The 14305-nt window shown below is 39.5% G+C and overlaps 1 protein-coding gene across 2 annotated transcripts in view; it reads right to left on the bottom strand.

Moving 5' to 3' along the window:
- CDK19 (cyclin dependent kinase 19) overlaps window positions 1-14305 on the bottom strand; it is a 134367-nt gene that overhangs the window by 32747 nt on the left and 87315 nt on the right. The window contains exons 5-6 of one of the 2 annotated variants that reach the window (XM_075707471.1): window positions 5853-5910; window positions 3455-3586 (exon numbers count right to left, since the gene is read on the bottom strand). In XM_075707471.1, the coding sequence (XP_075563586.1) occupies window positions 3455-3586; window positions 5853-5910 (190 nt within the window). The remainder of the gene's footprint in view (window positions 1-3454; window positions 3587-5852; window positions 5911-14305) is intronic. The other variant, XM_075707472.1, reaches the window with a different exon arrangement.

Raw genomic sequence — 14305 nt, 5'->3', positions numbered from 1 at the left:
TCACATAGACCAGCTCCACATATCTTTATTCTTTTCTCTTCTCTTCAGTCACACGCCTCTCTAATCCTTCAGACAGCCCACAAATCTCACCTTGCAACTTTCCTTGTTTTCATTTCCGTATTTTTTACTTTGCTGCCCAAACTGTTTTGAGTGCCCTCAGCACTCACACTGCACACCAGGTACTACATGACCCATTCACACCCCTCCTGGGGATTCACTGGTGTGGGCTGGATACAAGAAATAAAGCCTCAGAAATAATAAACTACTAGCAAAACCAGATCTCTCTGAAGCAGCATCATCCTCTAAAGTTTCATAGGGACTCCTTGCCTGTGTTTTAGTACAGACTACAGATCCCTTAGGGCAAGAACCAAGTAATTTATGACATAATTAAAAAACCAACAGCATTATACTAATTCATTCTTCAAAGAGACGTCCTGAGATAATGGTACATATCACTCATCTAAATCTGCAAACAATATGCTATCTATCAAAAATAGGTAACTGTCAGTTAAGGTAATTTCCCAGTACCACACAGGCAGGTCACTCAGTCATCTGGTCCATTCACATCTGTGTTTCACAAAATCAACATAGTCGGGGCAGTTTAAGCATCTAATTTACATGCATTTCAGGTAATCCTGTTGGTATTTTCTTTAAATACTTCTAGTATCTGTTTTCACCCACCACAGAGTGCAGCAGACAGAGACTTCAGAAGTTAGCATCCCAGTTTGCATGGTGGCAGATGAAAAGCAGGCCCTAAGAGTCTGCTTCAGACAACACGGGATTGCGTCACAACCATGGGGGGGGCACTACAAGGCTCCATCCCCGGCACCCGCTGGAGGAGACACCCCGGGAAATCAGAGGCCTCAACCAAGCCAGAGTTCAGATCATCAGGGTCTGAAGGATGGTGGTTAACGGTTTGTACTCTAACCTGGGGGCTGATTACAAGTGAAGTACCACAGAGGCCCATCAGACTTCTCCAACTTAGCATCTTTACCAATGCCAAGGATGAGGAGTAGAACACCCCCCCATCAAGTTGTGGATATGGAAAAACTGGGGAAATGGTTGATACTCTTGAGGGTAGAGCTGCCATTCAGAGGGAACTAGACAGGCAGAAGGAATGGGCCACAGGAAACTCATTAAATTCAATGAGGACAAATACAAAGTCCAGCACCCATGATGGACTAACCCCCTGCAATGGTTCAGGTGGGGGGATTGACTGGCTGGAGAACATCTCTGCAGAAAAGAATGTGGGGGTTCCAGTGGACATCAGGCAAAAAATGAGCCAGCAGTGTACCCTGGTAGTGATGAAGGCTAACAGCATCAATAGGATGTACTGGCTGTATCAACAGGAGCACAGCCAGTAGATTGAGAGAAGTGATTACTCCCCTTTACTTAGCACTTGTTGGACCACATTCAGGCCATGCTGGGGACCTGAATACAAGACAGACTTTGATAACCTGGAGCAAGTTCAGTGGAAAGCCACCAGAATGGTCAGAAGCTGGAGAACCTGCTCTGGGAGAGAAGGGAGGGACACAGGCTTGCTGAGACTGAAGAAGAACCTATGAGCAGCCTCCCCAGTACCTACAGAGGGGTGACCGAGACGATGAAGCCAGGCTCTTTACAGTGGTATTTGACAGGAGAATGAGAGATTACATGCATAAACTGAAACAAGAAGTTCTGACTAGGTATAAGGAAAAAATTCTTCACTATGAGGATGATTTAGCACTGGAACAGATTATTCAGAGAGAGTATGGAATCTTTGTTCTAAGCAGTTTTCAAGACCTGGCTGGACAAATCCCTCAGCAGCCTGGTCTGAATTAGGAGTGGACCCTGCTTTGAATAGGAAGATGGACAAGAGACCTGCCAAGGTCCCTTTCAACCTGACTGAATCTATCTGCAATTAGTATTTTACTTTGGACCAGGAGTTTGCTTTTGAAATGGATCAGATTGTCCACACCTATGACTCTTCAGCTTGTGCTGCAGAGTTCTCTCAGAGTATACAAAATAAATTCCTTTGGGATGAAATTAAACCAAAAGGTGTGCATCAGCCGCTAACGAGCAGCAGTCCATTGGACCAGACCAGAGAAAGCCCAAAGTACTCCTCTTTATCCAAAATTATCTGTATAATGTGTATGCTAGGTATCCAGCACCACTTTGCTTTATGGATGCACTTCTATTGCACCACACTACTTGCTAATGTAGACATTGTCATCTGAAGAGTTACGTTTTTCCATTTCAGCAAATGAAAAGGAACACTAGCATATAAACCCCCTACTTTGTGGCTTTTTGATGCTGACAAACTTTGTCCAAGGGTAGAAATTACCTGCCTGCAAGACTGAACATACATATTCTCACTGGAGCTATGCAGAAGTCTTTTTGCCCTTCCTAGCAGTTCCTGCACATTCAAGGCAAGATCAACAAAGCAAGCAGTGTTTTGCCCAGCTCAGGTCCTTCTGCACTGGAGGATTCCAAATGGGAGAGAAGAGCAATAATGAAGCATGAAGTGCAAGTCCACATCAAAGTCAGGTGACGGTTCACTGATTTTTTTTTTTAAACCTTTTGCTGCATATGATAGTTTGATTAGCAGGAGTTATTTGAAAAAGCCAGGCTGTGAGACTTAATTAAAAGTGTTGGTCCACCCAACTGAACATTCAACAGAGATGCTAAGTATAACAGTGTTTTGTAACTCTCTGAACAAAAACCCACATAGCATCTCTGAAAACTTCTGTAACAGGAAAATGCCTGCAACCCCCAAGAAAGCCACCTCTGTACACATAGGAACAATTTAACCCCATTAACAGAGGGACACCATTTCCTTTGCAGTTCTCTTCAATACATAAACTAATCATGAAGACAGGATACCTCTCCTGTGCATCTTGGTGTTTTTATTCTCTAAACAGCTAGGCACCAAGGCTGATTGTGTTTATGGAACTTACTAAGAGGGAAGGAAGACAAGAGCCTGCCCACCAGCATTTCCTGAACATGGAGCTTCATAAGTTGTCAGGAGTGAATGATGTGCAGACGGTATACAGCGCAGGAGACCATCCTTCTCCTTATCAAGCCACACACTTCATAAAAGCATCTGAACATGAAGCACCCTAGAATAACGCTACTTTAACAACCATAATGCTTTCCCTTTTGAAGGTTTGCAAGATTTCTGAGCCCATATCAACAAACCATATAAACCAATGCAAAGAATATTTTTGTTTTAAAAACAAACCAGAACAAACAACACATTTAAAATGTCTAACATTAACCTTAACTCACATTGAAAAATAAAAGCACAGTCCTCAGAAAGTTTCAATCTGGATTAATCTTTTATGGACTGGATCATACTCTATCTGCTGCTACTTCAGGAAAAAAACCTAGCTGGTCAGTTGATCATCATACCTACTATAAGGCTACCCTCCTTTACAAAACTGAAAGGTAAACTTCTTTCTTACACAGGACTCACCAATGGCCTTTGTGTAATGTCTGGCTCCAAGTAACAGCTCTGGAGCTCTGTACCAGAATGTCACCACAACTGGATCCAAGTCTGCCAGTGGCTTCAAAGGTGAGTTGAACAATCTTGCAAACCCCATATCAGCTGGGGGGAAACAAAAAAGGAAAAAAAAAAAGAACATTTAAAATTTTAATACAAATAAATCAGAATTTAACAGTATTGCCAAAAAGCAATTATAACAAAAGCTCAAAAACATTAAAACTTACAAATCAAAGTTTCTAAGAAAGCAGCAAGTTACTCATAACTGGGCCAAATTTATCTAAGGCTAAATTCCATTTACTTCATTTATTTATTTCATTTAGGTTGGAAAAGACCTTTAAGATCATCCAGTCCAACCATTAACCTACACTACCAAGTCCACTCTAAGCCAATCAAGGGTAGACTAGACTAAACCATGTCCCAAAGTGCTACATCTACCTGTTTTTTGAACACTTCCAGGGATGGTGGCTCCACCACCTCTCTGGGCAGCCTCTTCCAATGCTTGACCACCCTTTCCATGAAGAAATTTTTCCTAATTTCCAACCTAAACCTCCCCTGGCGCAGCTTGAGCCCATTTCCTCTCGTCCTATCGCTAGCTACTTGGGAGAAGAGACCAACACCCACCTCACTACAACCTCCTTTCAGGTAGTTGTAGAGAGCGATAAGGTCTCCCCTCAGCCTCCTCTTCTCCAGGCTAAACAACCCCAGTTCCCTCAGCCGCTCCTCATAAGGCCTGTGCTCCAGACCCTTCACCAGCTTCGTTGCCCTTCTCTGGACATGCTCCAGCACCTCAATGTCTTTCTTGTACTGACGGGCCCAAAACTGGACACAGTATTCCAGGTGCGGCCTCACCAGTGCCGAGTACAGGGGAACAATCACCTCCCTGCTCCTGCTGGCCACACTATTCCTGATACAAGCCAGGATGCTGTTGGCCTTCTTGGCCACCTGGGCACACTGCTGGCTCATGTTCAGCCGGCTGTCGACCAACACCCCCAGGTCCTTTTTGGCCAGGCAGCTTTCCAGCCACTCTTCCCCAAGCCTGTAGCGCTGCATGGGGTTGTTGTGACCCAAGTGCAGGACCCGACACTTGGCCTTGTTGAACCTCATACAGTTGGCCTCGGCCCATTTATAAGACTATGAAGGATAACATCTGACTTAAGTGTTTTCATCATGATATTGTAAAACTTTATATAACACAGATGCCTGTTTATTTAACTAGAACTGTAACAGAAACCTGGTTAACTAAAGTCAATAGTAGTAGGTCTCTAATGTACATTTTCTCTTTTATTTTTATATATGTTTACAAAACTGTGAGCCCCTGTGACTGCTATATATTTACCCAAAGTGCAGAACCAAAATGACTGCAGTGTAGATTGTTTTGCACTACTTTTCAAAGTATTCCTCCTACTTGATTTGGAAGAACAAACTCCAGAATAAGGAAAAAGTTTTTAACTGGGAATGAATGTAATCAGTGAGTGTACACTGTTACAGAGGTGTATTTTGAATGTAAGCATTCATTTTATGTAACTGAAAAATTCTCTCTAGAGAGAGAATGTTACCTTGCAAGTAACATGAAGAAATGCGAGACGGAAAAGTACAAAATTTGGGTGTATATTCAAAACCACATATTTTAATCCAAGTCTGAAACTTACCTTTTACACAACTTCACCTAAACCTTTCTGCTTCCAAAGTTATGAAATGCCAAGTATAACTTTCTTGCAGTTAACCATACTAATACAAGCACACGAATCAAAAATGTTTAGCTGAACATTTTCAAATACAACAAAAGTCAATGAATAGAAAATAGGTTCCAGTATATTACTCCTTTCTTGATGATTGCCACATGCTTTATTAACAAAAAGTTTATATCCACATGACTAAGGCTTATGATCTGCACAGGTAATTAGATTTTGGATAAAGACCATCACAGTTACATGTGTTTCCCACCTTGAGGCCGAATAGCTGTTTGCATAGCCAACCTTTGGACTTCTACAAACATGTGCATTTATGTTATTTATATAAAAATAATTAAGAACAAATACAATTTATAAGTAACAATGTTATACTAACTAATCATAGTAGAAGTCAAAAGAACCCTGGCCATAGCCATTGTTCTCTGTGCTTGTTACTTCCTTGTTTCTTACAGATGCTTTTATCCCACCAGATGTCCTTGGCAAGCTTTATAAATGTCTAATAATATGTTTAGAATCTCTTAAGCTTGTAAACTCAGTGAATGAGATTTAAAATTGAACTAGATGTTGTGCATACATACACTCAAAGAATAATGAAGATTTGCTTCTGTCTTACACTGAAGATGCAAATTTTTAAGCAATTCCTTAGCTGTGCAATGGAATTTTCTCAAGATATTTACCTATTTTGACTCTTCCTCTTTCGGGACCTTCACCCATTACCAGGATGTTTGCTGGTTTCTGGAAAACAAAAAGCAGAATATTTAGTTGACCAGCCTTTGATGATTACCTTCGAGAATAATAAAAAAATGTACATTTATTTTATAATAAAAAGATTTCTATAAATACCCTTACAAGTCTAAAATTACCATACCTTTACATTTTGCTGACATTTAGTTTTTATCCCTAGTTACCAATGTCACAACTAGAAAAACAGTAAAGTCCTTTGACATTTCACAGTAAGAAATGCAATCTTTAATTAAATTTACATTTCTATTTTTACCAGAATGAGCACGTACATTGGTGAGTTTTTCTTCTACAGGAAAATTTTATACCAGGCTACCATTTATGCTACACATCAATAATCTGGCAAGAACTACTTTTGCTAGTATAACTTATTGAAAATGATGCCAAATCTTGGTATGCAAATGCACAGATGAGAGTTGCTTTTGTTACCATCATATATAACTACATTTTTAGACCCATGCTTCTTTTTAGTGTATGAATGATAAAAATCACATTGGCAAAAGCATTTTTTTCCACAAAGTTGCTTTCATGCTACGAAAATTCACTTAAAACAGGCGTATACGCAGACAGCTACATCCACAAGCTTTTGACAGCGTAGACAGCAGCTTTACAAGTAGAACAAAACCTTTATAGGCATTTTCTGCAATCTGCAGTTGTTCGTAACCAGCTGCTTGTGAACACCATATAAAATCTGCACATGACATCACGGCAATTGTTCTGCAATTAGGATCTAGGTTCCCTCAGACATCAATAGTCATTCCTTGGACGCTTTTCCCCTATTGTGTTAACAGCCGTAAAGAAGTAAACAAGATTGAAAACATTAAGTGATTTGAATGAAGAGATACATAACAAAGTTTCAAAGCAGAATTTTTGGAAGGTTCATCCGAACATTATTATATTTGAAATCCCTAATGCCTGAAGGAGTCTGCTCAAGCAGGATTTGTTCTAGAATCTGAGAGAGATGCCCAGAAAGTCAACATCAGTATCTCACTTAATTTCTCAGTTCCTATCACTTGCCACTATTTACCTGAAATGAGACACTCAAACTAGGGTTACCAATCTGGCTCAAAATTGCAAATCCTTAGCTTTTTTGAAAAAACAAACCAAAAAACCAGAAGCACGACTTCACCTATTCTTTCTCCTTCCCCCCAGGAAGCTGTTCTCCCTTCCCACCTCACCCCCAATGCTAGACATTGCTTCTTTCCTGGCTCCAGCCACAGCCTCTCTTTCCAACCCCGCTCCAGATGCCATTGCCTCTTTTACTCCTTTTTTAATCTCAGGATAATTCTCAACATTATCCCTGACTTCTCATTCCCCAACATATTTTTGGAACCCTTCAAGAGGGAATATGCACCCCTTCTTGGAGAACACAATAGCTATTTTAATTGATCTTGAGTAAACGCTCACCAGTAAATCTAGGAAAGATAAAGATGAGGCTTGCTCTTAGCTAATATTTAATGATAATGAAATCAACACTTCAAGGCAACTGGTCAAACTCTGGTTTTACATTTATGTATTACCCCGAATTGGATACTCTGGAGAACAGAAAAACCCTGTTCTGCATATTCAGGTAGCAAGGGAAGCATCCAAGCTCGCACTACACTTTACCTCTGTTAGAAATCACATAGCTAAAACTGTCCCAACTGAGACAGCAAAATTCTGGTTTCCTTTTTGGAATCCTCCCCTAATATCCTGCCTGGCAACCTGGATTGAGAGTTGAGAATGAATCAAAACCACTTCAACAGACCTTTACATTTGGGATCAGATTTTAGGCACTATAAAATGCATTTATTTGCCACATGAACAGAGCTGATAAAAATGTAGTTACTGAACTGATTTCTAGGTTAGGTCTTTTCTGTAGAAGAATTATGTTGTAAGAGATAAACTGTATAACACCAGGAGATGTACTAAGATAAAATTTAAAATCTAAGCAGATACAACAGGATTCTCAAAACAAAACATCTCATATTTGTATTTTACCTGTAAAATTACAAGATTCTTCAAGCAGCGCTTCCTTCATAGGAAAAAAGTACTATTTTATCTGCTGACAAACCACCATATTCACAGAATAGTTCAGGTTGGAAAGGACCTCTGGAGATCATAAATCCAACCCCCCTGCTCAAAGCAGGGTCAACTATAGCAGAGTGCTCAGGCCTGAGCCCAGCTGGGTTTTAAACATCTCCAGGGATGGAGACTCCACAGCCTCTCTGTGAAACATCTTCCAGTGTTTGACCACTCTGACAGTATTAAAAAAAAAAAAAAAAAAGTTTCTTTGTACATTTAATTTACGCCTGTTGCCTCTTGTCCTGTTGCTGGACAGCACTGAGAAGGGTCTGGCTCAGTTTACTCCCGCTTATCAGGTATGTATACACATTGGTAAGGTCTCCACCGAGCCTCCTCTTCTTGAGGCTGAACAGTCCCAGCTCCCCCAGCCTCAGAAAGACACCCTGAACCCCTAAGCAACTTAGTGGCCCTATATGTACAGGGGATACACTAGGTTAGAATCTATGGAAGCAAGGAACTTGTCCCTTTGCGTATTTTTAAGCCAGAATGTTTTGAAGAGATGTTGCTCCATTTAAAATTTAAATCTGTACTAATACTTAAACCACTGAGGATCAGAACCCTGCTTGGGCAGCACACTGATTTATAAACTTACCAGATTACATATCCATTAGCTCTTGTGAATCTCTCTGAGGGAGTCATGGTGGGGAGAGAGAGGAAAAACAGAGAAGGAATAAAGTGTGAAACAATTGAAAACTTAGGTCTTATTTCCAAAAGAGCAAGTGCTTCTCCTGAGGCAGCACCACCAATGTGGGGACCACAGGCATTTCACGGATGGCTTCCTGATGCCTGCAGGATCCCCACCGATCCGCAGACCCCTGTCTCAATAACAGCTTGCACTGCAGCAGCTTCTGCGAGGTGAGAAGTCTTCACTCAAACCTGTTCCTTAAGTCAGGAGGAGAACACACCTGAACTTGCTTCTTATTTCCCACACAAGCGAATTACTGCTTGGTTATCAGCTACTAAAAAGATAAGACTTTGCAGACTTCCTCTCGCTAATCAGAGCTGTTCTGATTAGGAAAGCATTTTCAACTGTGTGCACGCGGTCAGTAACACTAACCTGATAGGACCCATCTTTCTGAGATGAGACAAATGATATCCAGCTCCTGTGCCCATGAATTTTTATTTAACAAAAAAAAAAAACAGCTTCAGAGGAGCTTAAAACATAGGTCATGTGTTTTGCAGTTGGTTTATATCATAATGGCTTAAACACTGTAAAGTAAAAACTCCCCACCTCCCCAGAGCCTTCACGATACTCAAGCCATGCTGAGAGCAACCCAACCCTCACGGAGCAGGGGTGCTTCCTAAGGGCCTTGGCTAAACAAGCAAGAGAAGCAGAACTTTAGGTGCTCAGGTACGGAGCAAAGACTTTGGGTTATTTCAGAGGGATTAATCTGGCATCAGAGATCTGCAGGAAAGTATGTAATGAATGTTTCCATCATGAGGTAAGTGAGAGGACTGCTAAAGGGAATGCAAACAACTTCTGCTTTTTGGAGAAGGGAGAATGTGTTAGTGTAATCTCTGGATATGTAGGGTTTTAAGTATCAAAACATTTTACTCTGAGATAGTCACTTAATAGTCTACTACAGAATTACAGTCTAGTATAATATAGTCACTGGACAGCTGCAAAAATCAGATTAAAAAGTGGGAATTGGAAAAATTAAAATACCTCATGTATGTTCAGGCTACATGCAAGTTATAAGCACCAGCTTAGTTCATGAAACAAATCTTAGTACCGTCCATGCGATGAAGAAAACGGGGCTATAGGTGGAAGAAAAACATGAAGTCCCAAGCAGCAAAGAAACCAAAACCTGACACGGACTTAGAGTAAAACATGTCTCTTTCGAAGAGGACAGAATTTTATGCAAGAAAGTTTGAGAAGCCCCACTTAAAATTAACTAACTCCTCAGTAAAGAGTGAGGTAACTCAGCAAGGACTACACTTCTGAGCCAGTTATTTCCCAATTAATACCCTCTCTATTTTCCTCAAACTCTCCCCTTGCTGAGAACACAAAACACCAGCTGGGAAGCAAAGCGATGCTGCTGCATCTCCACCTATCTAGTTGCTATAGAAACAACAGAAACAGTAAGAGTTAGGAGTCTCACATTGAAGATCAGTTATAAAAAACGAACACAGAAATCCCTGCTGAGAAATGCAGTTGAGGTTTGACTACCTAAAGAATATTTGCAAAAAGAGCAAGGTCAACAGCAACAAACAACTGGAGCAAAAACCTGAAATATCTGCAAAAAGGGATGCAGATGGCAATAATTCAATGGGTTCTTTACAAGTAATAAGCATCTATAATGTATTTACTTTCTACATCAGTGGGAGAGCAGGAATAAAGCAATTAACAGATCTTGGTGGGAGAGAAATGAAAATGTTGGGCTAACAAGTATGTTTTCATATGTAGTAGAAGTATCATGAATGGAACTCATATGGACATCCATGTTATCTTAATCAATATGCTTCCTATTTAAATATTTAGACAGTAGATTAGAATAAAGGTTGAAGGAAAAGAAACCATCTGTGGTTTTGAAAGATCATAACGGGTCAAAACAGGAACCACAGCCTAACAATAGATGGCAATACTTTAGTTTTAATGGTTATTGTTGTTATCTCCTCAAGTACAGCGGTGACACAATTCTTAAGAGATCTGGTGCAGAATTACATTCCTGTGAGAAAACGTCCATAGGGACATACCACTTTCCATGCACCATTCTTTATTGTTTATATCCAAACGAATGTGTTTCCCTTTTTGGAATGTATCACTGGACAAAGAAAAATCTGTAATTAAGAGGCCTCTATTGTAAAAGATACTGCAAGTCTTTTAGATAAAAGCTCTCCCCACAATTAAAGAAACTGGCTTGTGATGAGGCCTTTTCAAGCCTCAATTATTTAAAAAAAGCAATTGTAAACAGCACAGTGTTGATACACAGATGGGCTTTCGATTCACAAGCCAAAACCAAGAGTAGTGGTGATTTCGTCTTGGCTTTTAGCACGCTGCTCTACAAATGAGAAAGGTCCTAAATGAGACGAGTGTGTTCCACGCCACAGGCACTGCTCAAAAGACCACTGAGCCTTGAAGTTCAAGATTAAGAGGGAGCTGCAGATTGTTCACGGAAATTTGCAAACAAAGCTTTTGCTCTTCTCATCCACGAGGAAACGTAGGCACTTTCCTGCCTTAAGTCAATGCTATTCAAACCCAGACATTGTTCTCAGATCAATATACTGGCATACTGGTACTAACGCTTTTGATAACAATTGATTTAATTAATGCAGGATTTAAACAAGAAATGGTTCTAAAAAGATTTTATTATGCACTGCAAACCTCCAAATCATTATCACTTCCACTTCACTTCCATATATTGAAAACCGTATAGAAAATTTATCATCATTACTTCCTTCTCCTTTTTTAGAAAACCATTTGGTCAACATTTTTCTGATACTGAAGCACTAGACAAAAGTATACCATATAGAGTAAAATATCTTCACATCTGCTTCTCTTTACAAGCCTTACATACTGTGAACTCATATTAGAGTCACTGCTCTGATTACACAGTATCACTTTGAACTTGGTTTTTTTCAGCTGTTATCCTTAACTTTACAGTAAAACCCTATTTCATTATTTTTTTTGCCTAGACATGTAAATCCATACAATTTTCTTCTACTGTTTCTCTACTCTGTTAAAATGATTGACCTTGCAAAGCAATATCACTAACAAATCTCATCAATATATTTATCATTTAATTCAAATCAATAACATTTCTGCAGATATTAATCAAACTGCACAAGGCCAAAGATAAAACTGATTACTACAGCACATAATCTAAAAAGGCAGTAAAATCACAAGGAATGCAAAATGCTTTGAAATAGTACATCATTCAAATGAAATAAAAACTTGTTTAAACCTAGAAAGGAAGAAAAAAAATCAGAAGCAGACACATTAAGTAAATATATGGCAACACAGGAAGCAAAGAGTACCACAGAAGGCTTTTATAGCTAAATTTTAAAAGGGGGGTGGGGGGTTGGGAAGGTGGGGAATCAGTCCAAAAGTTTTTGCAATAAAAAAATGAAAATACAAAAAAATGTGGACGCATAAAATTTGACAGCTAAGTGTCACCAGACTGTTATCTTTAAATTTGAAAATGTACTTGATTATCATCAGAGAAACATCAGTGACAACAGAAACATTTTCAGATGTATTCGTAGCATGTAGGAATCGGAATTTAATGTATACAAACATATTTATTAATATGATAATAATACATACATGATAACAATTATTTTTATCTCCCCTCTTGCTTCTTATAAAAATAATTTCAAAATGAAACATATACAGAAGTGATAAAGACATGGAAGTGTGTGCCACTGTTTGAGAGGAAAAAAAAAATCTTTTGCATAATTATGAGAGATGGAAACTGGATATTCCATCATAAACCATGGTGTCAGACTTAGGGACTTATGTATTTCACAGCTGCTGAACTGATATGGTCAAAATAATCATTACTTCCAGATATCAGAAATTCTAAGAGCAACCAGAAGTGTAGAATTTACCTCAAGCTCTGGAACTGATGGTAAGTAGCTAGAAGTAGGAACAAACTGTACAGAAGATATCTGAACTATTTCTTTGGAATGCCCTAGATAAAGATTTTGGTTGAACACATTCCTTGCCTGTATCCGTTGCATGTTGAGAGGGGAAACGTACTGTTTTCATATTGAAGTTAGCTAACAAAAAAAATCTTTTAATGTTTATATATTCTTACAAAACTCCTCTATGCACAGAAAGCAAAATAAAGCAGAAATACTAAAACTATGCCGACAGTACAACCATGGATCTGTACATATTTACAAAAAAAAAAAAAAAACCCCAAAAAAACGTCCCTGAAATAAACTTAAGATTAGTTAGCCTACAACAACAGCAAAGATGTGACTATGGAGGCTTCATTACAGACTGATTTAAACCAGCCCATGACTCTGGATACTCTTTGGAGAATCAAAATCATACAATGCTTTGGGCTAGATGGGACCTCTGGAGGTCATCCGGTGCTCAGAACAGGGAGGTCACCCTGCTCAAAACAGTGCCAGCTTCGAGGATAGAACTGACTTGGAAGCTGCATCGGGTTGCTGAGTGTCATAACCAAGGGAGCTGCAATTTGTCCAAGGACGGAGGTTCCTCAGACTTTCTGGCGGGCAACCCTTGCACTGACTGACCACTCTCATACCAAAAAAATTGTTTCCCATCACCTAATCAAGACATTTCCTGGGGAAATCAGTGTCTGTGCCCCTTCCTCTGCACATCTCTTAAAATGGCTTCATCTTCTCTACAACCTTCCATTAGGCAGTTGAAGTCCACACTGAAAACCCTGCATGCTGCTGAGTGCAGTGGCAGTAAAGCTGACGCACGCAAAGCTATCTCTGTCACCCTGTTATACTCCTATTGCACCTTTGACTGAACAGTTACGTAGCTCTAAATTTAACACTGGAAACACATATTTGAGATGACAGAGTCAGCCTAGAAGTCCAGACTTTGGAACACACTTGCTACAAGTGTATTTTACCATGGGAAAGACTGACCTTTTTTTCCCCCTCCCTTCATTTTAACCAAGTCACATATAATCACACATAGATGAAATACCTAGTACGTTCTATTCAAGTTGCTATGCCTTCAGTTACTCTCATATATAACCATCCTTGTGATAATGAAATCAGTGGTCAAGTAAAGCACTCATTTCTCTGTTTTACTTCATTTTTCACAGGTTGGATGCTCTCTTGAGAAGTAATTAAGCATATACCTCAACTGACATGAATTCCTTCAGTTCAATCCCCTAAGCCCTACCCAGGCACTCCCCCAAAATGGCCAAAACATCCATGTTCCTTGTAAGAATGCTCTGCTTCAAAATCAATTTGAAACAATGGTTTCTTGGGCAATTGCTAGAAAAGGTTATTTAATTTATAAACTCAAGGTGTTTGATCATTGTTGAAACAGGAAAAGACTATTCACCAAACTCTATCCTGATTAATCAATGGATAATATAGTTGCAGTTATGTCACTGGAAAATGGACTGCAAACACAAGGGCAATATGAAATCAGAGTAATCACAAGAGGAGAATATAATTCTGGGCTACATAAGAGTTCAGAAATGAAACAATCTTCCTCTCACACACCATTTCTTTCAGGTTCCTTATGGCTGACAGAGCATTAAATTACTGCAAGACAAAAATGAAAACTCCAGACAACTTTGGATACCCGGCATTGCTTCCATTATAACAATCTTCACAATGTACTAGTATACCAGTGGTTTCACCCCAATCAATGACAATGCAGTTC

This window comes from Pelecanus crispus, chromosome 3, assembly GCF_030463565.1.
Source record: "Pelecanus crispus isolate bPelCri1 chromosome 3, bPelCri1.pri, whole genome shotgun sequence".
Lineage (NCBI taxonomy): Eukaryota > Metazoa > Chordata > Aves > Pelecaniformes > Pelecanidae > Pelecanus > Pelecanus crispus.
This window is presented reverse-complemented; position numbering and strand designations above follow the sequence as displayed.